This window comes from Oncorhynchus mykiss, chromosome 6 (assembly GCF_013265735.2).
Source record: "Oncorhynchus mykiss isolate Arlee chromosome 6, USDA_OmykA_1.1, whole genome shotgun sequence".
Lineage (NCBI taxonomy): Eukaryota > Metazoa > Chordata > Actinopteri > Salmoniformes > Salmonidae > Oncorhynchus > Oncorhynchus mykiss.
The window spans coordinates 81,832,773-81,860,007 of NC_048570.1; the positions used below are offsets into that span (position 1 = coordinate 81,832,773).

The 27,235-nt window shown below is 46.2% G+C and overlaps 1 protein-coding gene across 7 annotated transcripts in view; it reads left to right on the top strand.

Annotated features, from left to right (window-relative positions):
* Positions 1-27,235, top strand: part of LOC110506150 (TP53-binding protein 1) — a 45,156-nt gene that overhangs the window by 17,430 nt on the left and 491 nt on the right. For 4 of the 7 annotated variants that reach the window (XM_036981122.1, XM_036981124.1, XM_036981123.1 and 1 more), the window contains exons 13-28: positions 3,008-3,124; positions 3,533-3,724; positions 4,525-4,591; positions 8,009-8,128; positions 11,514-11,871; positions 12,179-12,247; positions 12,704-12,856; positions 12,973-13,196; positions 13,924-14,094; positions 16,747-17,138; positions 17,880-18,149; positions 19,119-19,271; positions 23,251-23,439; positions 24,126-24,220; positions 26,086-26,282; positions 26,819-26,955. In XM_036981122.1, coding sequence (XP_036837017.1) covers positions 3,008-3,124; positions 3,533-3,724; positions 4,525-4,591; positions 8,009-8,128; positions 11,514-11,871; positions 12,179-12,247; positions 12,704-12,856; positions 12,973-13,196; positions 13,924-14,094; positions 16,747-17,138; positions 17,880-18,149; positions 19,119-19,271; positions 23,251-23,439; positions 24,126-24,220; positions 26,086-26,282; positions 26,819-26,955 — 2,904 coding nt within the window. The remainder of the gene's footprint in view (positions 1-3,007; positions 3,125-3,532; positions 3,725-4,524; positions 4,592-8,008; positions 8,129-11,513; positions 11,872-12,178; positions 12,248-12,703; positions 12,857-12,972; positions 13,197-13,923; positions 14,095-16,746; positions 17,139-17,879; positions 18,150-19,118; positions 19,272-23,250; positions 23,440-24,125; positions 24,221-26,085; positions 26,283-26,818; positions 26,956-27,235) is intronic. The other 3 variants (XM_036981125.1, XM_036981127.1, XM_036981126.1) reach the window with 3 other exon arrangements.

The following is a 27,235-nucleotide window of genomic DNA, read 5'->3' on the forward strand; positions in this document are numbered from 1 at the left end:
AGTGGTATGTTTAGGATGGGGTGGTGGGGAACACCAGGGGTATGTTTGGGATGGGGTGGAACACCAGGGGTATGTTTAGGATGGGGTGGAACACCAGGGGTATGTTTGGGATGGGGTGGAACACCAGTGGTATGTTTAGGATGGGGTGGTGGGGAACACCAGGGGTATGTTTTCGATGGGGTGGTGGGGAACACCAGGGGTATGTTTAGGATGGGGTGGTGGGGAACACCAGGGGTATGTTTTCGATGGGGTGGTGGGGAACACCAGGGGTATGTTTTCGATGGGGTGGTGGGGAACACCAGGGGTATGTTTAGGATGGGGTGGTGGGGAACACCAGGGGTATGTTTTCGATGGGGTGGTGGGGAACACCAGGGGTATGTTTTCGATGGGGTGGTGGGGAACACCAGGGGTATGTTTAGGATGGGGTGGTGGGGAACACCAGGGGTATGTTTTCGATGGGGTGGTGGGGAACACCAGGGGTATGTTTAGGATGGGGTGGTGGGGAACACCAGGGGTATGTTTTCGATGGGGTGGCGGGGAACACCAGGGGTATGTTTTCGATGGGGTGGCGGGGAACACCAGGGGTATGTTTAGGATGGGGTGGTGGGGAACACCAGGGGTATGTTTTCGATGGGGTGGCGGGGAACACCAGGGGTATGTGTGGGATGGGGTGGGGTAGGTCACCAGGCGTATGTGTGGGATGGGGTGGGGTAGGTCACCAGGCGTATGTGTGGGATGGGGTGGGGTAGGTCACCAGGGGTATGTGTGGGATGGGGTGTTGCTCTTGCTGTGTGGGATGGGGTGGGGTAGGTCACCAAGGGTATGTGTGGGATGGGGTGTTGCTCTTGCTGTGTGGGATGGGGTGGGGTAGGTCACCAGGGGTATGTGTGGGATGGGGTGTTGCTCTTGCTGTGTGGGATGGGGTGGGGTAGGTCACCAGGGGTATGTTTAGGATGGGGTGGAACACCAGGGGTATGTTTGGGATGGGGTGGAACACCAGGGGTATGTTTAGGATGGGGTGGAACACCAGGGGTATGTTTAGGATGGGGTGGAACACCAGGGGTATGTTTAGGATGGGGTGGAACACCAGTGGTATGTTTAGGATGGGGTGGAACACCAGGGGTATGTTTAGGATGGGGTGGTGGGGAACACCAGGGGTATTTTTTCGATGGGGTGGTGGGGAACACCAGGGGTATGTTTGGGATGGGGTGGAACACCAGTGGTATGTTTAGGATGGGGTGGTGGGGAACACCAGGGGTATGTTTAGGATGGGGTGGTGGGGAACACCAGGGGTATTTTTTCGATGGGGTGGTGGGGAACACCAGGGGTATGTTTGGGATGGGGTGGAACACCAGTGGTATGTTTAGGATGGGGTGGTGGGGAACACCAGGGGTATGTTTAGGATGGGGTGGTGGGGAACACCAGGGGTATGTTTTCGATGGGGTGGTGGGGAACACCAGGGGTATGTTTTCGATGGGGTGGTGGGGAACACCAGGGGTATGTTTAGGATGGGGTGGTGGGGAACACCAGGGGTATGTTTTCGATGGGGTGGTGGGGAACACCAGGGGTATGTTTTCGATGGGGTGGTGGGGAACACCAGGGGTATGTTTAGGATGGGGTGGTGGGGAACACCAGGGGTATGTTTTCGATGGGGTGGTGGGGAACACCAGGGGTATGTTTAGGATGGGGTGGTGGGGAACACCAGGGGTATGTTTTCGATGGGGTGGCGGGGAACACCAGGGGTATGTTTTCGATGGGGTGGCGGGGAACACCAGGGGTATGTGTGGGATGGGGTGGGGTAGGTCACCAGGCGTATGTGTGGGATGGGGTGGGGTAGGTCACCAGGCGTATGTGTGGGATGGGGTGGGGTAGGTCACCAGGGGTATGTGTGGGATGGGGTGTTGCTCTTGCTGTGTGGGATGGGGTGGGGTAGGTCACCAAGGGTATGTGTGGGATGGGGTGTTGCTCTTGCTGTGTGGGATGGGGTGGGGTAGGTCACCAGGGGTATGTGTGGGATGGGGTGTTGCTCTTGCTGTGTGGGATGGGGTGTTGCTCTTGCTGTGTGGGATGGGGTGGGGTAGGTCACCAAGGGTATGTGTGGGATGGGGTGTTGCTCTTGCTGTGTGGGATGGGGTGGGGTAGGTCACCAGGGGTATGTTTAGGATGGGGTGGAACACCAGGGGTATGTTTGGGATGGGGTGGAACACCAGGGGTATGTTTAGGATGGGGTGGAACACCAGGGGTATGTTTAGGATGGGGTGGAACACCAGGGGTATGTTTGGGATGGGGTGGAACACCAGGGGTATGTTTAGGATGGGGTGGTGGGGAACACCAGGGGTATGTTTTCGATGGGGTGGCGGGGAACACCAGGGGTATGTGTGGGATGGGGTGGGGTAGGTCACCAGGCATATGTGTGGGATGGGGTGGGGTAGGTCACCAGGCGTATGTGTGGGATGGGGTGGGGTAGGTCACCAGGGGTATGTGTGGGATGGGGTGTTGCTCTTGCTGTGTTGGATGGGGTGGGGTAGGTCACCAGGGGTATGTGTGGGATGGGGTGTTGCTCTTGCTGTGTGGGATGGGGTGGGGTAGGTCACCAGGGGTATGTGTGGGATGGGGTGTTGCTCTTGCTGTGTGGGATGGGGTGTTGCTCTTGCTGTGTGGGATGGGGGGGTTGTTCAAAAACGTGTATTTTAGCTTATTGATTTAACAGCTTTTGAAGTGATTCCATAAATAAGTAGACACTCCCCCCCCCCCATGTGCTTGCTTGCTGACCACTGATAGCTGAAAGATTTGATAGATTTTCATCTAGTTTGCTTTCATGTGTCCTAGTCCCTTCAGATCAGTGGCCATGAAGGGAAGGTGGTGATAAAAGACTCAGCCAACTCTATTGAATTCAAAGTGTTTTGTCCCTGCAGTAAATCCATTGGGCTACCAGGAGCCTGTCGTAATTTCAGTCTGTTCAGAGATCGTAATGGTTTTTGTTTGTATTAATATTTGTCCTCTGCAGAGATTCCATTCCACTTCACTCTCCCCAAAGAAGGCGAGCTGATTGGCCCTCCTGTGAGTGCCACTCCCCCTCTGATCAGCCAGTTGAAGCAGACACCAAGACACAGCACTCCGATTGGTGGGTTCCTCCCCCTGAAGAAATACTATCAACTGGCTCTCTCCATAGCCAGCTTTACCATGTGAACTGAAGCAAAGTATTCTAACCACCAACCTATATAGTCTCACACATCACTTCACACTCACTCTCTATCCCACACACACACACACACACACACTCACACTCACACTCGCCCTCATACATCAACACACACTCACCCTCTCTCTCCGATTCACCCATTCAGGTACACACACACACACACATACTCTCTCTCTTTGTCGCACCCACCCCCTTTACACAAACACAGTTGTTCTCCCAGTCACCTCACCTCATTCCAAAATCATGGTTCGCTAGTAGGATCCCCCAGAGAGGCTCTAATCTGAGCCAGATTACATCGTGGTGGTTGTTGGCTCTTTTTGTTTTCCTCAGACATGACTTCCTTCTCTGAGAAGTCCGCGGCGGTGGGTGATGTTTCCACGGAGACGGCGATGGCGACCAGTGAAATCACGGCGGGGGAGAGTGGCGAGGACACGGCCGACGGGGCTGATGGGAAACTGAGTTTGCGGATGAAGCTGGTGACCCCTGTGGAGGAGGGCAGCTCAGAACACTTCAGCCTGCAGAGTAAGAGCTGTTATAGGCCGATTATTAATGTGTTGTTACCACATTATTCAAAGAACAGAAATAGGACAGCACTCCGGTAAATAAACTTACATTTACATTTTTATTGCCGCACAAACGTTTGGGGTATGAGCCCTTCAGCGTGCAAGGCAATGGCAATCAATGTCACAACAAGACCACACAGGTGGGTGTAATTCTAAATTGCCAGTCAGTACTGGCCCAGTGGAGATCCCAGCAGAGGGAGCTGTGGGGGAAACATGACAATCAAATAAAGATCCACAAGACAAAGACATTATGGTGTCATTGCCTAAGTGTTTGGCCTGTTTAGAACCTACAAAAGACAATAAAAATAACATTCCTCATTAAGGCCTGCTGGGTTACCACGTTATTACCAATGGAATAGGAATTATAGCTGTTGTAATGGTTTATATTCCAATGTCTGCTTATAAACGTGATATGACCACGTATGTGACCTTTTTGTTTGCCTATGGATGTTCAAGACATCTGTATGTTATTTTCTTGTGAATCTGTGTGTTGATACCATGGAGGGACAAGGGACTATCTTTCAGATGGTACGGTGGTCCATAGAAAATGCAAACAGCATCAAACAATATCCAACAACTGTGTACATAGAATTAAAAGGGTTTCATGTGACTACTGAAGCGTATCCATTGATGTATAGAAATGTGACATCTGCTGACTCTCACACCTTTACTGCAAGAATAGACGTCTCAGTTTGTTTGTTGATTTCTTTTGTTCAACCCCCCAAAACACCAAATTAAACACTTTTCTTTTCCTCCCAGAGCCACCGCAATCAGACGAGGAAGGCTCTGTCTCCAAGGTTACCACCGTTGTCAAGGCTGTAACCAGGTAACCCGCTTTGGTTTCTATGCAAAGCAGCCCGATTTCAGGCTTTTTCCCCTGCCTGGGATTTGACTGTGTCCCAAATGGATTCCTACATCTCATTATCACGATTCAGCTTCATTTAATATTATTTAGTTTACATTTTAGTCATTTAGCAGACACTCTTATCCAGAGCCACTTACAGTAGTGTGTGTGCATACATTTTCATACTTTTTTCATACTGGGATGCCTTTTTGTTCACAACTCTGTACCCCAAATAAGAGCACTGTTGAGAATATTATAGAATAATGTGTATATATACAAAGATGCTTAATACAGTATGTTACAACTGTCAGTGAATGATCATGGCTGACATTTGCATTTATTTGCATATATGTAAATGTATTTACGTATACATGTATTACCTGACTTTGTCAGGTCATTTGGTTTCCATGGTTTGTATCAACTCAAACCAAAGTTTATTTGTCACGTGCGTCGAATACAACATTTCACTGTAGACCTTACAGGGAAATGCTTACTTACAGGCTTTAACCAATAGTGCAAAAAAGGTGTTAGGTGAACAATGGGTAGGTAAAGAAATAAAACAACAGTAAAAAGACAGGCTATATACAGTAGCGAGGCCATAAAAGTAGCGAGGCTACATACAGACACCTGTTAGTCAGGCTGATTGAGGTAGTATGTACATATGGTTAAAGTGACTATGCACATATGATGAACAGAGAGTAGCAGTGGTGTAAAAGAAGGGTTGGTGGGTGGCGGGACACAATGCAGATCGCCTGGTTAGCCAATGTGCAGGAGCACTGGTTGGTCGGCCCAATTGAGGTAGTATGTACATGAATATATACAGTGGGGCAAAAATGTATTTAGTCAGCCAACAATTGTGCAAGTTCTCCGGGAGAAGAAAAAAAAATAAACACACAACTTTTTTGCCCCACTGTAGTTAAAGTGACTATGCATATATGATAAACAGAGGGTAGTAGCAGCATAAAAAGGGGGTTTGGGGGGGACACACAATGCAAATAGTCCGGGTAGCCATTTGATGACCTGTTCATGAGTCTTATGGCTTGGGGGTGTAGACTTGGCACTTCGGTACCGCTTGCCATGCAGTAGTAGAGAGAACAGTCTATGACTGGGGTCTTTGACCATTTTTAGGGCCTTCCTCTGACACCGCCTGGTGTAGAGTTCCTGGATGGCAGGCAGCTTAGCCCCAGTGATGTGCTGGGCCGTACGCACTACCCTCTGAAAGTGTCTTGCAGGCAGAGGCTGAGCAATTGCCGTACCAGGCAGTGATGCAACCAGTCAAGTCAGGATGCTCTTGATGTTGCAGCTGTAGAACCTTTTTAGGATCTGAGGACCCATGCCATATCTTTTTAGTTTCCTGAGGGGGAATAGGTTTGTCGTGCCCTCTTCACGACTGTCTTGGTGTGTTTGGACCATTCTAGTTTGTTGTTGATGTGGATGGACACCAAGGAACCTTCTCCACTACAGCCCCGTCGATGAGAATGGGGGCGTGCTCGGTCCTCCTTTTCCTGTAGTCCACAATCATCTCCTTAGTCTTGGTTATGTTGAGGGATAGGTTGTTATTCTGGCACCACCCGGTCAGGTCTCTGACCTCCCTATAGGCTGTCTCGTCGTTGTCGGTGATCAGGTGTTCACTGTTGTGTTATCTGCAAACTTAATGAGGGTTTTGGAGTTGTGCCTGGCCGTGCAGTCGTGGGTGAACAGGTAGTACAGGAGGGGACTGAGCACGTACCCCTGTGGAACTCCAGTGTTGAGGATCAGCTTGGCAGATGTGTTGCTACCTACCCTCACCACCTGGGGGCGTCCCGTCAGGATGTCCAGGATCCAGTTGCAGAGGGAGGTGTTTAGTCCCAGGATCCTTAGCTTAGTGATGAGCTTTGAGGGTACTGTGGTGTTGAATGCTGAGCTGTAGTCAATGAATAGCATTCTCACATAAGTGTTCCTTTTGTCGAGGTGGGAAAGGGCAGTGTGGAGTGCAATAGAGATTGTATATTCTGTGGATCTGTTTGGGCGGTATGCAAATTGGAGTGGGTCTAATGTTTCTGGGATAATGGTGTTGATGTGAGCCATTACCAACCTTTCAAAGCATTTCGTGGCTACGGACGTGAGTGCTACGGGTCTGTAGTCGTTTAGGCAGGTTGCCTTTGTGATCTTGGGCACAGGGACTATGGTGGTCTGCTTGAAACATGTTGGTATTACACACTCAATCAGGGGCATGTTGAAAATGTTAGTGAAGACACCTGTCAGTTGGCCAGCACATGCCCGGAGCACACGTCCTGGTAAACCGTCTGGCCCCGCAGTCTTGTGTATGTTGACCTGTTTAAAGGTCTTGCTCACGTCGGCTACGGAGAGCGTGATCACACAGTCGTCCGGAACAGCTGATGCTCTCATGCATGCTTCGAAGCGAGCATAGAAGTGATTTAGCTTGTCTGGTAGGCTTGGGTCACTGGGCAGCTCGCAGTTGTGCTTCCCTTTGTAGTCTGTAGTAGTTTGCAAGCCCTGCCACATAAGACAAGTGTCGGAGCCGGTGTAGTATGATTCAATCTTAGCCTTGTATTGACGCTTTGCCTGTTTGATGGTTCGTTGCAGGGCATAGCAGGATTTCTTGTAAGCTTCCGGGTTAGAGTCCCGCACCTTGAAAGCGGCAGCTCTACCCTTTAGCTCAGCGCGAATGTTGCCTGTAATCCATGGCTTCTGGTTGGGGTATGTACGTACAGTCACTGGGGACGACATCCTCGATGCACTTATTGATAAAGCCAGTGACTGATGTGGTGTACTCCTCAATGCCATCGCAAGAATCCTGGAACATGTTCCAGTCTGTGATAGCAAAACAGTCCTGTAGTTTAGCATTTGCTTCATCTGACCACTTTTTTTTATAGACTGAGTCACTGGTGCTTCCTGCTTTAATTTTTGCTTGTAAGCAGGAATCAGGAGGATAGAGTTGTGGTCGGATTTACCAAATGGAGGGAGAGCTTGGTACACGCCTCTGTGTGTGGAGTACAGGTGATCTAGAATTTTTTTCCCCCTCTGGTTGCACATTTAACATGTTGATAGAAATTTGGTGGAACTGATTTAAGTTTCTCTGCATTAGTCTCCAGCCACTAGGAGCGCCGTCTCTGGGTGAGTGGTGAGTGCTCATCCTTTTACCATGCACAGTTGAGTTGACACTCGGGTTACGAAAGTAGTTTTGAATTCGCTGGGGGGTTGCTGGTGTCAGTATCCTAGATGCCGACTCCTGACGTTTTGCCTTCTGGTAAGGGACTGCTCAGGGTGTCTCCGCGTGTGTGTCTCAGGGGGTTTGGTTCTAGTATAAAGACACATTTCCGTTCTTCCCCAAGGAAATGGAGAATACTGCATTGCAAGGCAATTTCATGACATACTATTGGCTTGTTGTATGACCAGTGTCCCTGTCCCCAGCCCCCTGCCCAGCCCCTCTGTGTTCAGCAGGGTGAGGGAGGCCCACAGACAGGTGATGGAGGACCAGACCGAGGCCCATCCCAGTGACCCTGGAACCCCTGTCAGGTAAACAACGTGTATGGCCTCTGACATGGGTTGTGTTCATCAGGTCAGTGTGGCACAACATTTAAAAAATGTTGCGCAATGCAAACCTTAAAACGAGCGTTTCTTAGTGGACAAATTTGGATTGTAGGCTACCTCCCAGTTTCGGACTGATCTCTTCGGTTGCATGATAAGGATAGTTCTTTTCAGCACGCCTTCGAAATCTAACGTTTGTCTCTGAGCATTTGGTGCCAACCTGAAGTATAGTCAGTTGATTCCCAGTATAATAGCTCCCCCTGCTGGCTGAAATGAGAGCCTTATAGTAACACAAGCCAAATGTCTATTGTGGCCTCAGAGTATCCCTTCTGTTTTAAAGTCCTGTAAAACTTCAATTAAACCTAGTCTCAAATAGCAGCTTGTCCATTTTAAAAGCCGGGCAGTGGCACACATTTCAGCAAATATACGCCTGTTTCAAATATACGGCTGTTTCAAATATACGCCTGTTTCAAATATACGCCTGTTTCAAATATACGCCTGTTTCAAATGAACGCTGAACGCTGGGTCTAAATGAATTGTTTACAAGGTTTCATGTTTGATTTGTTACATTGAATAATTCAGTAATGACTAGAAAAAGTTATGTCAGTCATCTGTTTTAATCAGCAGTAAGAAACTGCTAGCCGTTGGCTGCAACCCGCTGAGAACTGCTAGCTAACTGGCAAACACAAAAACAGTCAACTCCTGGAGTACAGAACCCTAGAAATCGGCTGATCGCACACTAGTGGCGAAAGTAAGAACTGCCAAAATTGCACAGTCAAATAGGAGAATAATTATACTTTTTTTTTCTTAAAATAGAGGCATACTAAGACAGAAATGTGACAGTGTGTAAATGATAACACATTAGTGCAGAAAATGAAGAACATTTATTAAAATGCTAGAAGTGAATTAACTATGCAAGTGAGCAAAAGCTGTGTGCATTATTAAGGAAATAGTTGTTTAGCTCAAATAGTCGCCTGTTGTGTTGAGTGATTTTAAGCAAATAATTTTATTTTTTTAATTTTACCTTTATTTAACCAGTTAAGTTAAGAACAAATTCTTATTTTCAATGACGGCCTGGGAACAGTGGGTTAACTGCCTGTTCAGGGGCAGAACGACAGATTTGTACCTTGTCAGCTCGGGGGTTTGAACTCACAACCTTCCGGTTACTAGTCCAACGCTCTAACCACTAGGCTACCCTGCCGTAGCCTAGTGGTTAGACTCTATTAATTAGAGTTTCATGGTATGTCCGATTGGGATAAACAAGGGACATTAATTGTCTGCTCCAATCTTGTGTCCATTTGACCTTGACAACCCTCTACCTGTCCTGGTATATCTTTAGAATTCAGGAAGTAGGTTGAGTGTGTGTGCGTGCGTGTGAGAGAGACCTACTTCTCTGCTATTTTGGGTACCATTCATGCCCCCTTAGAGAGATGGAGGCTCTGTTTGGTTTTGTCCTGTCGAGGTGTTATAACAAGGTCTTTTTCAAGGTGTCCACACAACACACCACAGCCCTAGTTGGACCTGCTTCTCTGTCCTACCATTACAGGACTACAGAGGCAATATTGAAACCTTTATTAACGTTTGGCAAAGGATGATATCAGCCCTTCTATAAGTTTATATACATTGCCTTCAGAAAGTATTCAAACCCCTTGACTTTCTCCACATTATGTTGTGTTACAGCTTGAATTTAAAATTAATTAAATGTATCTTTTTTGTCACCAGCCTACACGCAATACCCCGTAATGTCAAAGGGGAATTCTGACTTTTTACATTTTAACAAATTCATTAAAAATGGAAAGCTGAAATGTCTTGAGTCAATAAGTATTCAACCCCTTTGTTATGGAAAGCCTAAATAAGTTCAGGAGTAAAAATGTGCTGAACAACTCACATAATAAGTTGCATGGGCTCACTCTGTGTGCAATAATAGTGGTGAACATAATTTTTAATGACTACCTCATCTCTGTACCCCACTCATACAATTGTCTGTAAGGTCCCTCAGTTGAGCATAACATTTCAGACAGATTCAACCACCAGGGAGGTTTTCCAATGCCTCGCCAAGGTCACCTATTGGTAGATGGGTAAAAAAAATAAAGAAAAAAGCAGACATTGAATATCCCTTTGAGCATGGTGAAGTTATTAATTACACTTTGGATGGTGTATCAATACATCCAGTCACTACAAAGATATAGCTGTCCTTCCTAACTCAGTTTCCGGATAGGAAGGAAACTGCTCAGGGATTTCACCATGGGGAGGCCAATGTTGACTTTAAAACAGTTAGTTTCATGGCTGTGATAGAAAACTGAGGATGGACCAACAACATTGTAGTTACTCCACAATACTAACCTAAATGACAGAGTGAAAAATAGGAAGCCTGTACAGAATACAAATATTCCAAAACATGCATCCTCTTTGCAACAAGGTACTAAAGTAATACTGCTAAAAATGTGGCAAAGCAATTCACTGTTTGTCCTGAATACAAAGTGATATATTTGGGGCAAATCCAATACAACACATTAGAGTACCACTCTATTTCAGGCATAGTGCTGGCTGTTATGGGTATGCTTCAGGACTGGGGAGTTTTTCAGGATAAAAAATAAACGTAATGAAGCTAAGCACAGGGAAAATCCTAGAGGAAAACCTGGTTCAGTCTGCTTTCCACCAGACACTGGGAGATGAATTCACCTTTCAGCAGGACAATAACCTAAAATACAAGGCCAAATCTACATCGGAGTTGCTTACCAAGAAGACAGTGAATGTTCCTGAGTGGCCGAGTTACAGTTTTAACTTAAATCTACGGCAAGACCTGAAAAATGGTTGTCTAGCAATGATCAACAACCAATTTGACGGAGCTTGAAGAATTATGAAAATAATAATAGGCAAATGTTTCACAATCCAGGTGTGGAAAGCTCTTAGAGATTTACCCAGAACGACTCACAGATGTAATCACTTCCAACGGTGCTTCTACAAAGTATTGACTCAGGGGTGTGAGTACTTATGGAAATGAGAGCTGTCTGTTTTTAATTTTCAAAAGTTTCAAAAAATATGTTTGGGCTTTGTCATTATGGAGTATTGTGTGTAGATGGGTGAGAAAACAAATGTATTTAATCCATTTGTATTTCCGGCTGTAACACAACAACATGTGGAATAATTTAAGGGATATGAATACTTTCTGAAGGCACGGTATATTTATATGTGCATACATGTATTTCTATTAGTCCTGAAAGTGCTTTACAGTGTAGGGACTCACCCCATCCATGTGTAGCGCCCCTCTGGGTGATGCACGGCAGCCATTTTGGCTCTTGAACGCTCACCACACAATGAAAGTGGTTGATTGTGACATTGACATATGAAATGTCTCTCTCACCTTTCACAGAGGGGAACTGTTCAGCTCACCCTCACAGCAGAAAAGCTCCCAAAGACCCTCCATCCCCTCTCTCTCCCTGGAATGCATCAGCCTCCCCAACAGCCAATCCGAGCCCCTCTCCAGCCCCCGCCAGGAAGTGAAGCATACGTTGCCATTGGGGCTCAGAGAGAAAGAGCCTCCTGCTGAACCATCCACCCCAGGCCGTCCAGCAGTGAAAACACCACAAAAAGGCACCGCAGCTGGGGATAGAGAGCCGTGTGGGCCCCCGGAGCCATCCACCCCCACCAGAGCCGCTGCCATCAGACAGAGGGCCGTGTCCCAGCAGACAAGCTTTGACAACACCATCGCTCCCAGTTCACCCAGTAAGGTAAGAGCCACTGGGTTAGCTACAAGGATATGGTTGATCATATTGCAAGGGGATAGAAAGTGATGAGATTCCTGTCCGTTATTCTTCTAGCCTAACCAACATTTCCCCCCCTTGTTCTCTCTCTTTCTTTTCATCAATCTTACTTGTCTCATGTTCTCCTGTTTTGTTGTTTCTCTCTCACTCCCTTCATCCACCTTGCCTGTCTCATGTCCTGCTGTTTTGTCGCCCCCCTCCCTCTTTCTTACACTCTCTTCATCCAAACTTGCTTGTCTCATGTGTCCTTTTGCTTCCTCCTCTCTGACTCTAGCTTTGTCAGAGAGTGGCGTTTCAGCAGACCAGTTTTGAAGCGGCTGGCCCCAGGTCTCCAGCAGCCAGCGTAAGGGTCCTTAGTTACCTCACACCTCCTGTCCTTCTTACAATGTCAAAATGGAACAATAATAACATGTCCGAATAACAGAAACAACCATTGTCCCTCCTGCTAGCCCCTACTCCTTAACGGTTAGCAGATCAAGATTGGCATCCTGTTTGAAATTCAATTCATAAATTGACAATTGCTTATTGTATTTTATGATTTTTATCTCTGACAGAATATAAAACTGGAGTGACCTTGTAGCAGATCAAGGGCTGAATGTATCAAACGTCTCAGGGGTGCTGATCTAGGATCTGGTCCAACCTGCCCATGTAATCTTATTCATTATGATCTCTGAGGCACAACTGATCCTAGATCAGCACTTCTGCTCTGAGATACTTGATACATACACCCATCAGGGGCTGTAAGCGAAGAACGCATTCTGAGGGTCAAGGGTTAACTCCACCCCCTTCTGTGTGACAGGGCGAGCCAGAGACCCCACCCTCGAGGGCAGCTGCTGGTCCCGCCCATCGCAGACACGTGCGGACCATTCAGGAAGTGCGGACGACGGTCACACGCATCATCACAGACGTGTACTACGAGGACGGGAGAGAGGTGGACTGTAAGGTCACTGAGGTGGGGACCAAGCCATTTAGCTCATAGACCTTTCAACTCTTTCTTTTTGACATTGATTACGCCTCACTGTTGCTGTGTGTGTGTGTGTGTGTTCGTGTGTTCGTTCTCTTCCTCAGGAGTCGGAGGAGCCGGTGGTGGACAGCCGTGTGTTGGAAAGCGACATCTCTCCGTGTCGCACCGGCAGCTCCATGACCTCCGGTGACCTGGGTGATGTCAGCTCTCTGTCCTCCAAAGCTTCCAGCCTGCAGCACAGCTCCGGGGGCACCAGCATAGTCACGGGTCCTGCCCAGAGGGGCCCCGAGTTTGTCATGCCACCCAGCCGAGGGGCCAAGTCTGTCAGGTACTGTAATGGACATGGGTTTGAATTGGATTGTATTTTATTTAAATGATGCATGCAGTTAATTTCCTGATCTGAATTGACCTTTTCCGTCTAGTGACTGCCTTCTGCCTTCTTGTAATGAGTGGCCCTCAGTCTAGTCTTCTGTAACATGATCTATCTATATCCATGCTCTAACACTATTTATTGTGCTTATTTCTTAGTCTTAATCTCTGTTGTCTTTGCACGCACATTTTCACACCTGTCAACAACAAACATCAGAGAAACAAAATAATTCCTATACTAACAAGGGTTCAGTATCTAAGTACCCTCTTAACCATAGAAATAGAATTACTAGAAGTGACATTCTATGTCTATGCTTTTAACCACTCTTACGTGTTGACAGGTATGCATGCATATGTCAGTCTTTGACTTTGTCCACTGTCTAACTACCCCTCCGCCACAACCCCCCAACCCAACACCCAGATAAGTTATTCTAAGGCCCTATCCACAACTGCTCCCCTAGATGGACCAACCCATATGGTCACAATAGGGGTATCCATCAGCTGCCCCATTTCTGCTGTACTGACCGTCCTTCTCTTGGTAGAACTTGGCCTGGGCATAGATCTAGGATCAGCTAACCCTCCCCAACCCTAACCTCAACCATCATAAGGAAAAATATAAAACTGACCTTAGTTCAGCTTTTATGGGATGATTCATCCTTCCCTGTCCCTTTCCTCTCTGTCTGCAGCCCCAGGAGGGGGAGTGGGCCACAGCAGAGGGGCCACAGGGGTCAAACGGCAGGGTCAGAGTTCATGAGCGAGAGAGTTCAAGGACTCCATGGGTCACGGGCATTCACCCCATTGACGCCCCGCGGAAGAGCCAGGAGGGGCAGACCTCCGTCCCGCTCACCCCTGTCCAGGTGAGCCCTGTCTAGGGACGCCACTGGAGCTGTAGTGGGTCAGAGTTTCAGAAACACTTAGTGACATCATCAAAAGCAGACATTAGGTGCATGAACAAACACAACTACATCCACGCCAGCACGTACGTAGCCAATTGTGCCTTCCCAAAATAGTAATGCAACGCGATTCAACCAGTGTGCAACGCATGGGAGTTGGTTGCTTCCCGACATCATTCAGCATTCTAAAACGTGTGGGTGCGTGTACGTTTTTTCCAACCTTTATGCTTCCATTTTGAAAACAAGTCAACCTGAGATGAGACACTGAGATAGTTTAATGAAACCTTAGAATTGAGTACAGAAATTGAACATTTTGGGTTCCTAGCTTTAGAACAAGGATCCTCCATCCTGCTGTTTCTAGAGAGCTGCAGTAGCCCAGGTATTTGTTCCAGACCATTGTCTCTCCAATCCCACAGGGTCCCTGCTGACATTATCCTTTTCCTGTCTTCACTAATCATCTCAACGCAACACAGCTGTCTCCTTTTCCTGTCTTCACCTATCATCTCAATGCAACACAGCTGTCTCCTTTTCCTGTCTTCACTAATCATCTCAATGCAACACAGCTGTCTCCTTTTCCTGTCTTCACCTATCATCTCAATGCAACACAGCTGTCTCCTTTTCCTGTCTTCACCAATCATCTCAATGCAACACAGCTGTCTCCTTTTCCTGTCTTCACCTATCATCTCAATGCAACACAGCTGTCTCCTTTTCCTGTCTTCACCAATCATCTCAATGCAACACAGCTGTCTCCTTTTCCTGTCTTCACCAATCATCTCAATGCAACACAGCTGTCTCCTTTTCCTGTCTTCACCAATCATCTCAATGCAACACAGCTGTCTGCTTTTCCTGTCTTCACCAATCATCTCAATGCAACACAGCTGTCTGCTTTTCCTGTCTTCACCAATCATCTCAATGCAACACAGCTGTCTCCTTTTCCTGTCTTCACCAATCATCTCAATGCAACACAGCTGTCTCCTTTTCCTGTCTTCACCAATCATCTCAATGCAACACAGCTGTCTCCTTTTCCTGTCTTCACCAATCATCTCAATGCAACACAGCTGTCTCCTTTTCCTGTCTTCACCAATCATCTCAATGCAACACAGCTGTCTCCTTTTCCTGTCTTCACCAATCATCTCAATGCAACACAGCTGTCTCCTTTTCCTGTCTTCACCAATCATCTCAATGCAACACAGCTGTCTCCTTTTCCTGTCTTCACCAATCATCTCAATGCAACACAGCTGTCTCCTTTTCCTGTCTTCACCAATCATCTCAATGCAACACAGCTGTCTCCTTTTCCTGTCTTCACCAATCATCTCAATGCAACACAGCTGTCTCCTTTTCCTGTCTTCACCAATCATCTCAATGCAACACAGCTGTCTCCTTTTCCTGTCTTCACCAATCATCTCAATGCAACACAGCTGTCTCCTTTTCCTGTCTTCACCAATCATCTCAATGCAACACAGCTGTCTCCTTTTCCTGTCTTCACCAATCATCTCAATGCAACACAGCTGTCTCCTTTTCCTGTCTTCACCAATCATCTCAATGCAACACAGCTGTCTCCTTTTCCTGTCTTCACCAATCATCTCAATGCAACACAGCTGTCTCCTTTTCCTGTCTTCACCAATCATCTCAATGCAACACAGCTGTCTCCTTTTCCTGTCTTCACCAATCATCTCAATGCAACACAGCTGTCTCCTTTTCCTGTCTTCACCAATCATCTCAATGCAACACAGCTGTCTCCTTTTCCTGTCTTCACCAATCATCTCAATGCAACACAGCTGTCTCCTTTTCCTGTCTTCACCAATCATCTCAATGCAACACAGCTGTCTCCTTTTCCTGTCTTCACCAATCATCTCAATGCAACACAGCTGTCTCCTTTTCCTGTCTTCACTAATCGTCTCAATGCAACACAGCTGTCTCCTTTTCCTGTCTTCACCTATCATCTCAATGCAACACAGCTGTCTCCTTTTCCTGTCGTCACCAATCATCTCAATGCAACACAGCTGTCTCCTTTTCCTGTCTTCACCAATCATCTCAATGCAACACAGCTGTCTCCTTTTCCTGTCTTCACCAATCATCTCAATGCAACACAGCTGTCTCCTTTTCCTGTCTTCACCAATCATCTCAATGCAACACAGCTGTCTCCTTTTCCTGTCTTCACCAATCATCTCAATGCAACACAGCTGTCTCCTTTTCCTGTCTTCACCAATCATCTCAATGCAACACAGCTGTCTCCTTTTCCTGTCTTCACCAATCGTCTCAATGCAACACAGCTGTCTCCTTTTCCTGTCTTCACTAATCGTCTCAATGCAACACAGCTGTCTCCTTTTCCTGTCTTCACCTATCATCTCAATGCAACACAGCTGTCTCCTTTTCCTGTCTTCACCTATCATCTCAATGCAACACAGCTGTCCCTGTCTAACATGTATGTTTCTTATTGACTAAAAGGAGCCCAGACTTTAAAGCACTACTTGAAGAAATGTGCAGTATATAGAACATGACTGGTCTGTTCCACTGGAGGAGTAACGCTGATCTATTCTTTACATAACGTTTCTAAACATATGTCTGTAATGTTCAAAATGTTGATGGTGCTCTTTGTCCTATTGACTCTCTCAGGGGTGCCGGCGTCCCTCGTACCAATGCCCGCGGCCAACCACTGTCCTCCTCCGAGGATGAGCCCTACACCCGTCTGTGTCCCACCCCGCACATCCCAGACAGCCCAGCGGTCCCCAGCCACTCCTCCACGTCTCTCCTCACTACCATTTCCCAAGATGAAAGCAGCCCAGCTGGGAGCAGCTTCGTGGGGCTTCGCGTGGTGGCCAAGTGGTCCAGCAACGGCTACTTCTACTCAGGCCGCATCACCAAGGACCTGGGCGAGGGGCGTTACCGGCTGCTCTTCGATGACAGCTATGAGTGCGAGGTCACGGGCAAGGACATCCTGCTGTGCGACCCCATCCCCCTGGACACTGAGGTCACGGCACTGCTGGAGGACGAGTACTTCAGCACAGGTGATTCTGCGTTCAAAACAACTGGGAACTCTGAAAAATATGAGGTCAAATCATGACGTCAGTGATCTTCAGGTCGGAAAGTCGGAGCTCTAGAAATAGACCTGAGTTGGAATGACCGTTCAAATAGATTTTTCCCAGTCCAAGCTCGTTTTCTTTCCTCCTTCCCAGTAGTTTTGAAAGCAATAAAGTCGGAAGTCAGAGAGTTCCCAGTTGTTTTGAAAGCGGCATGAGAAGGGGAAAAGAGAGGACAGATTGTTTGCACTCCCAAAGTTTCCACTTGAACAATCCCTGACATGGATGTAAAAGCATATGATTGGTTTGGTGTAAGCTTTCTCCCATGGTTAAACGCATGACGGGGAGTGTGAAAACACGTGTGGAGAATCTGGACGCAGGACAGGAGAGGACAGGAGAAGAGAGAATGGGGTTGGAATGGGTTTGGAGTGGAGGATAGAGAAATAAGACAATTCGAGTCTCAACACAGACCCATGGCTGAGAAGAGGTCAGGCTGTCACTGGAAACTAATTTCCCTTCATGTGGTTGGCCCTTTTCCCAATTCTGTCTTTAAATGGAAAATAAATTGGTGATCCTGACTCTCCACAAATGTAATGGATCTTCAGTGGAATGTTAACGTCAGTGTACTGTAGTCTCTCTTCAATTGACTGTTGTTTTTCTCCATGTAGCTGATATGATGCAAATTTGACTGCTTATCAACCCTTCTCTGGCTTTGCGTTGTCTCCCCAGGTCGAGTGAAGGACTACAAGAAGGAGGGCGAGGACTTGTTCTACAGTGTGGAGAAGCAGGGCCAGACTACAGCTGTAGAGAGGGAGGGCCAGACTACAGCTGTAGAGAGGGAGGGCCAGACTACAGCCACTACAGCTGTAGAGAGGCAGTGGTACAGCCGCAGTTCTGTCATCCTGACCATGGAGCAAGGCAACAGGCTGAGAGAACAGTACGGCCTGGGACCCTACGAGCCCTCCACACCCCTTGCCAAGGCCTCTGATATCAGCCTGGGTAAGACAACCACAAAGCTTTGAGGATTGACTAAGTGAGAACCATATAGCCGTGCCCTGGCAAGAACCACAAGTACCCTTTCCACACTGAGCCGAGATGTACTCCACTGGCCTGGTTACGCTAACACAATAGTTGCTGGAACTCTTCTGGAAAGGACAGTGTGAAACTAAATGATTGGACCTAGCACAGTAGCATACCACCCAGCATCCCACTGCTGGCAGGGTTGGTCCTGGGTGGTCCCTGGATGGGAGACCACATGCGACGAAGTGGTGTAAGAGGGCTAGTAGGAGGTACTCTTTTCTCTGGTCTAAAGAAATAATAAAAAATATCCCAATGCCACAGGGCAGTGATTGGGGACATTGCCCTGTGTAGTGTAGGGTGCCGTCTTTCGGATGGGACGTTAAACGGGTGTCCTGACTCTCTGTGGTCACTAAAAGATCCCATGGCACTTATTATAAGAGTAGGGGTGTTAACCCTGGTGTCCTGGCTAAATTCCCAATCTGACCCTCATACCATCATGACCACCTAATCATCCCCAGCTTCCAATTGGCTCATTCATCTCCACTTCTCTCCCCTGTAACTATTACCCTGGTCGTTGCTGTAGATGAGAATGTGTTCTCAGTCAACTTACCCGGTTAAATAAAAACAGTACAGGTTGGGTTGGCATGATAATGTTAAAATGGTATAATGTGAGCACCGCCCAATAAGGAAATATATTACATTACTCCTCTTAAGTTTGAGTTGAGTCATCTCTACGTTTCACATAGCTTGATAAAGACTCCCAAGTCCCTGTGAAAACAGTGATTCCTTCATACAGGAAGAATCTGCTGAGTGTTTCATCAAACAGAAGTGGGGTTAAATGTTAGTCATTTCCGTGTCAAGTGTGATGACGTGTGACATTGCTGTGCCCGCCCCCACAGATTGAAGTAGAGATATCATGAGTACATTCTATGGCGCTGTCTTCCACAGATAACCTGGTGGAGGGGAAGAGGAGACGCAGGGGGATCACAGGGGGGGCCAGCCCCCTCACCCCTGGCCCCTCTGGGAAGAGGAAGCTGATCAGCTCTGAGGACAGGGACAGGACCCCGGCTAAGCGAGGCCGCAGAGGGGGAGCCAGAGCCGGTACGGAGACCAAGTCACCCTAAATTTGACACCATACCTTAACCCTGACCCTACACCTAACCTCTGTGTCCAAGCCTAAACTCTCAACTGTAACCTCTAACATTTAGGTTCAACTTAAATGTCAACCCAAAACCTAAAATGCCCACCTCCAACCCCAGTCTATTTAACACTAAGCCACAGCCCTAACCTCAACCTCAGTAACACTAAGCCACAGCCCTAACCTCAACCTCGGAGCATAGATCACTGAGCAAACCATACAGACCTGACCCCAGAACCGTGGACTGAGAGCCCTTGGTGATGGTTTGGATAGGTGGAGGCATTTTATACATTCTAGAAATGTATTTCTATATTTATTAACATAATTGGTCTCAGTGGGGTGCAGAATTTTTAGACTGCTGCAATGTACATTTTAACTATTTATTAATACAATTGGTTTTAGTCAGTATTGGTCGTTTTTATGAATGTAATTATGAACTATAAGAGCAGGGCACGCATTGAAAATGTAATGGTTTTTTTAACACCATTTTTTTAAATAAAGATTTGGATATTTGAAATGATTTTCTGTAAAGAGTATTCTTAGTATTGCTAGCTCTCTATAGAGATTACAGTACATAACCAGTCATAAAGCCTTTGAGTTTGTATTCAGACCCACAGACATTTTTGACTACTACAGTGCACTGCAACCACCACCCTCTCCTTATAATATAATAATATATGCCATTTAGTAGACGCTTTTATCCAAAGCCACTTAGTCATGCGTGCATACTGCATACATTTTATGTACGAGGTGGCAGGTAGCCTGGTGGTAGAGTGTTGGACTAGTAACCGAAAGGTTGCAAGATCGAATCCCTGAGCTGACAAGGTAAAAACTCTGTCGTTCTGCCCAAGAACAAGGCAGTTAACCCACTGTTCCTAGGCTGTCATTGAAAATAAGAATTTGTTCTTAACTGACTTTCCTAGTTAAAGGTCAAGTAAAAATATGTTTTCTTTAAAACGGGTGGTCCTGGGAATTGAAACCACTATCCTGGCGTTGCAAGTGCTATGCTTTACCAACGGAGCGACAGAGGACCTTAGGCTGAGTTGGTATGTGAATAACTATTAATAGACTTGGTGTTGGTCCACATGTGTAAAGGTGTGTTTTTGTATTATCCACTGAATATCAGAGGGGTGTCTCCATAAACCTTTCACTCCTTTGAACCGCGCACGGATCCCAAAAACTTGTTTTGAGTGACGGCAGACAATGTTTCATGACATTGAGAGAAGTGTCAAGTCAAACCTGTTTTCCTTTAGTTGTTTGAAGAGCTGAACCTCATGTTTTACTGTACTGGTGGTGTTTGAAGAGCTGAACCTCATGTTTTACTGTACTGGTGGTGTTTGAAGAGCTGAACCTCATGTTTTACTGTACTGGTGGTGTTTGAAGGGCTGAACCTCATGTTTTACTGTACTGGTGGTGTTTGAAGGACTGAACCTCATGTTTTACTGCACCGGTGGTGTTTGAAGGGCTGAACCTCATGTTTTACTGTACTGGTGGTGTTTGAAGAGCTGAACCTCATGTTTTACTGTACTGGTGGTGTTTGAAGAGCTGAACCTCATGTTTTACTGTACCGGTGGTGTTTGAAGGACTGAACCTCATGTTTTACTGCACCGGTGGTGTTTGAAGAGCTGAACCTCATGTTTTACTGTACTGGTGGTGTTTGAAGAGCTGAACCTCATGTTTTACTGTACTGGTGGTGTTTGAAGAGCTGAACCTCATGTTTTACTGTACTGGTGGTGTTTGAAGAGCTGAACCTCATGTTTTACTGTACTGGTGGTGTTTGAAGAGCTGAACCTCATGTTTTACTGTACTGGTGGTGTTTGAAGAGCTGAACCTCATGTTTTACTGCACCGGTGGTGTTTGAAGGGCTGAACCTCATGTTTTACTGTACTGGTGGTGTTTGAAGGACTGAACCTCATGTTTTACTGTACTGGTGGTGTTTGAAGGGCTGAACCTCATGTTTTACTGTACTGGTGGTGTTTGAAGGGCTGAACCTCATGTTTTACTGTACTGGTGGTGTTTGAAGGACTGAACCTCATGTTTTACTGTACTGGTGGTGTTTGAAGAGCTGAACCTCATGTTTTACTGTACTGGTGGTGGTGTTTGAAGGACTGAACCTCATGTTTTACTGTACTGGTGGTGTTTGAAGGACTGAACCTCATGTTTTACTGCACTGGTGGTGTTTGAAGGGCTGAACCTCATGTTTTACTGCACTGGTGGTGTTTGAAGGACTGAACCTCATGTTTTACTGCACCGGTGGTGTTTGAAGAGCTGAACCTCATGTTTTACTGTACTGGTGGTGTTTGAAGGACTGAACCTCATGTTTTACTGTACTGGTGGTGTTTGAAGGACTGAACCTCATGTTTTACTGTACTGGTGGTGTTTGAAGGGCTGAACCTCATGTTTTACTGTACCGGTGGTGTTTGAAGGGCTGAACCTCATGTTTTACTGCACTGGTGGTGTTTGAAGGGCTGAACCTCATGTTTTACTGCACTGGTGGTGTTTGAAGGACTGAACCTCATGTTTTACTGCACCGGTGGTGTTTGAAGAGCTGAACCTCATGTTTTACTGTACTGGTGGTGTTTGAAGGACTGAACCTCATGTTTTACTGTACTGGTGGTGTTTGAAGGACTGAACCTCATGTTTTACTGTACTGGTGGTGTTTGAAGGGCTGAACCTCATGTTTTACTGTACCGGTGGTGTTTGAAGGGCTGAACCTCATGTTTTACTGCACTGGTGGTGTTTGAAGGGCTGAACCTCATGTTTTACTGTACTGGTGGTGTTTGAAGGACTGAACCTCATGTTTTACTGTACCGGTGGTGTTTGAAGGGCTGAACCTCATGTTTTACTGCACCGGTGGTGTTTGAAGGGCTGAACCTCATGTTGTACTGTACTGGTGGTGTTTGAAGGGCTGAACCTCATGTTTTACTGTACTGGTGGTGTTTGAAGGGCTGAACCTCATGTTTTACTGTACCGGTGGTGTTTGAAGGGCTGAACCTCATGTTTTACTGTACTGGTGGTGTTTGAAGGGCTGAACCTCATGTTTTACTGTACTGGTGGTGTTTGAAGGGCTGAACCTCATGTTTTACTGTACTGGTGGTGTTTGAAGGGCTGAACCTCATGTTTTACTGTACTGGTGGTGTTTGAAGAGCTGAACCTCATGTTTTACTGTACCGGTGGTGTTTGAAGGGCTGAACCTCATGTTTTACTGTACCGGTGGTGTTTGAAGAGCTGAACCTCATGTTTTACTGTACCGGTGGTGTTTGAAGGACTGAACCTCATGTTTTACTGTACTGGTGGTGTTTGAAGAGCTGAACCTCATGTTTTACTGTACTGGTGGTGTTTGAAGGGCTGAACCTCATGTTTTACTGCACCGGTGGTGTTTGAAGGGCTGAACCTCATGTTTTACTGTACTGGTGGTGTTTGAAGGGCTGAACCTCATGTTTTACTGCACCGGTGGTGTTTGAAGGGCTGAACCTCATGTTTTACTGTACTGGTGGTGTTTGAAGGACTGAACCTCATGTTTTACTGTACTGGTGGTGTTTGAAGGGCTGAACCTCATGTTTTACTGTACTGGTGGTGTTTGAAGGGCTGAACCTCATGTTTTACTGTACTGGTGGTGTTTGAAGGGCTGAACCTCATGTTTTACTGTACTGGTGGTGTTTGAAGAGCTGAACCTCATGTTTTACTGTACTGGTGGTGTTTGAAGGGCTGAACCTCATGTTTTACTGCACCGGTGGTGTTCGTTTTCTTCCTCAGTCTGTTATAAAGCTCTTTTTCTTCATAGACCTTTTCTCTCTTGAAATACACAATTCCAGCTGTTTCATTGATGGGTTCTAATTTCTGCCGTCTCTCTCTTTCTCTTTTATTTCTCTCTCGCTCTCTCTGTGTATGTGTCTCTGATTGGGCGTCTGTATGTGTCCATCCATTCATTTTTCTCCACAGGTCAGCGGGTTGGTGTGTGTAACACCTCAGGCAGTGGCACCGACCTGCCCTGGGACCATAGTGACCTGGCGGAGACTCACGGCCCGCTGCCCCAGAGTGCATCTCTCTTCGTGGGCTTTGTCTTCATGCTGACCGCATCATCAGAGAGCGACCGCCAGACCAACCAGCCAATCAGTGATGGCGAGGAGGGTGAGAAGGCTATGGCCCAATCCCAAATCTACCCCTAAACCCTTGTGGAGATGGGAGAGGATTTGATTGGTATAAGCAATATGGTGAAACTCCATCTGCCCTATCAGAGGACAGGGTGGAGCTATAGTACTATCAAATTGCAAACACCTCTCAAATCCAGTCAGATCTCCACATGCATAGGGTCCAGGGGTTGATTCTGGATGGGACCCTTGTGTATTCCCAGACTGTGGAACACCCCTTAAAGTGATAGTTCATTCCAGTGTTCAAATTATACATTGTCTTTTGGGTGTCCACAACATTGAAATCTTTGACCTTTTGGGGGAGCCACACATTTATATTTGAATTATTATGGGGTCTCTAATTTGATGTTCATTCCAATGTTAAAGTTTGACAGATCTTCATAAATCGGCGGAATCCTAACTTTGAGACTTTGGTGTTAATAATTGATGTCAATGGGAAGTTTCCAAGAAACAAATGACTGAGTGTGTGGATCAAGTAAAAATTCTGCCCAGGAATCTGGTTAGTTTTAGGCAAAGGTCTTCCACAGTGGTCTGTGCAGCCTCAATGAAATGTATTTAATTCATTTAAGACACACCGACATCCTTTTTTGTTTATCTAAATGACAGCTAAAGATCTCTCTGATTGTGTATGTTAACATGTTTTATGTTGTCCTTTCCCTCCAATAGAGTATGTGCAGACGGCCCCCTATCACAAACGCTACACTGAGACACAGCTGGAGGCCGGAGCAGGCTTCATCCTCAACGACTTCAACGAGGAACAGGTGACATGGAACACCCATAGAGAGAGAATTACTAGAGGGACAAAGCCTCTCATTTCACTGCAATTCTATTTCTATGAGCACACTTCTACAGCCATGTCAGTTCTCATGGAATATGGAGAGAGAAGCGACAGTAGGGAGGCATTACTGTATGTAGGCACACTACATCCTCTGCACCTACAGTTGTAGTTGGAAGTTTATGATGAAGCCTACACTTGGGTTGGAGTCATAAACTTGTTTTTCAACCACTCCACAAATTTCTTGTTAACAAACTATAGTTTTGGCAAGTCGGTTAGGACATCTACTTTGTGCATGACTAGTCATTTTCCCAACAGACAAATTATTTCACTTATAATTCACTGTATCACAATTTCAGTGGGTCAGAAGTTTACCTACACTAAGTTGATTGTGGATTTAAACAGCTTGGAAAATTCCAGAAAATTATGTCATGGCTTTAGAAGCTTCTGATAGGCTAATTGACATAATTTGAGTCAATTGGAGGTGTACCTGTGGATGTATTTCAAGGCCTACCTTTAAACTCAGTACCTCTTTACTTGACATCATGGAAAAATCAAAATAAATCACCCAAGACCTCAGAAGAAAAATTGTAGACTTCCACAAATCTGGTTCATCCTTGGGAGCAATTTCCAAACGCCTGAAGGTACCACTTTCATCTGAACAAACACCATGGGACAACGCAGCAGTCATACTGCTCAAGAAGGAGACGTGTTCTGTATATCCACAATAAAATGAGTCCTATATCGACATGACCTGAAAAGCCGCTCAGCAAGGAAGAAGCCACTGCTCCAAAACTGCCATAAAATAAGCCAGAATAGGGTTAGCAAATGCATATGGGGACAAAGACCGTACTTTTTAAAGAAATGTCCTCTGGTCTGATGGGGAAAAAAAATAGAACTGTTTGGCCATAATGACCATCGTTATGTTAGGAGGAAAAAGGGGGATGCTTGCAAGCCAAAGAACACCATCCCAACTGTGAAGCACGAGGGTGGCAGCATCATGTTGTTGAGGGTGCTTTGCTGCAGGAGGGACTGATGCACTTCACAAAATAGATGGCATCATGAGGCAGGAAAATTATGTGGATATATTGAAGCAACATCTCAAGACATCAGAGACCAAGTTAAAGCTTGGTCTCAAATGGGTCTTCCAAATGGACAATGACACCAAGCATACTTCCAAAGTTGTGGCAAAATGGCTTAAGGACAACAAAGTCAAGGTATTGGAGTGGCCATCACAATGCCCTGACCTCAATCCCATAGAAAATTTGTGAGCAGAACTGAAAAAGCGTGTGTGAGCAAGGAGGCCTACAAACCTGACTCAGTTACACCAGCTCTGTCAGGAGGAATGGGCCAAATTGCCCCAACTTATTGTGGGAAGCTTGTGGAAGGCTACCCAAAACGTTTGACCCAAGTTAAACAATTTAAAGGCAATGCTACCAAATACTAATTGAGTGTATGTAAACTTCTGACCTACTGGAAATGTGATGAAAGAAATAAAAGCTTAAATAAATCACTCTACTATTATTCTGATATTTCACATTCTTAAAATGAAGTGGTGATCCTATCTGACCTAAGACAGGGAATTTTTACTAGGATTAAATGTCAGGAATTGTGAAAAACTGAGTTAAATGTATTTGGCTAAGGTGTATGTATACTTCTGACTTCAACTGTATATGTCACAGGAGGTAGTGCACTTGCTCTGTAAACAAAAGGTCACTGGTTCAAGTTCCATTTCAGCATTCTTCCCTTGTTCCACTAAAAGAATACAATGTTTAGCTTTCCTTCTACATATACAATTTCTAATATTGCCCATCGTGAAGTGTCCTCTCTTGTGATTCCCTCCCACCGCAGTGCAAGGCGGCCTATCAGAGCCTGCTGATCACCGACCAGCATAGCCGAACCAGGAAGTACCTGCTGTGTGTGGCCAGTGGTGTGCCGTGTGTGTCTCACATCTGGGTGAGGGACTGTTGCAAGGAGGGCAAGCTGCTCAACTACAGGAACTACCTGCTGCCCGCCGGAGTGGGCCCTGACGAGCGCATAGTGGAATGGTGGGGATTGTAGTTGTTTATGTCCAAAAATTGTCAGACTACACCTGCCCCTATCATATAGGAATATTAATGCAGGCAATTTAAGTCGGCCCTCTCAAGTGACACAAATGTAAACACTGGTAGTCTACTATTATAATGGCATCCACAGTCTATCAATCAACCACATTTTATAAAACCCTTTTAACAATAGCAGTTGTCACAAAGTGCTTTACAGATACCCAGCCTAAAACCCCTTAGAGCAAGCAATGCATAAGCACCGTGGCTAGGAAAAACTCCCTGGAAAGGCAGGAACCTAGGAAGGAACCTAGAGAGGAACCAGGCTCTGAGGGGTGGCCAGTCCTCTGGATGTACCAGGTGGAGATTTTAAGAGTACTTGTGCCAGATGTGTTCAACTGTTCCTAGATGACCAGCAGGTCAAAACAAATAATCACGGTGGCTATAGAGTCCTGCATTCAAACTGAACAAAACACTTCAAGAATGAATATGGTCCTGGTGCTGAGGGGAATGCATTGAGTGCTTTTGTTTATTTTGATCAGGCATCCGCGCTGCAGCCCGTTTAAGGCCCTGCGGGTCCTGTTGGTATTTGAGGAGCCGGCGGAGCTGTGGTCTGAGCTGCTGATGATGAGTGGAGCTTCCTCTGTGAGACAGCATCAAGCAGAAAAGGACAGCTCTGGTACGTACAATACATGTTCTCCTGTCCCAGCACTGTGCTTGCAAATTAACTATCAAAACAAACATGTTGGTGTGTCTGTATGGTAACACCCCTAACACTTATTAGCCCTGAAGGTCACGGGTTCAATCCACCTTTTCCACTTTCTGTTCTCCTGCATTACATTTTTGTCAAGCTAATGTTTCTAATCTTGATCCCTACACAACAAGTAGTTCAAGATGATCACTAGGTAACATTCTAGAGTAAAAGCCAAAAAGATGACAAATGCATTTTCTGGATGTCT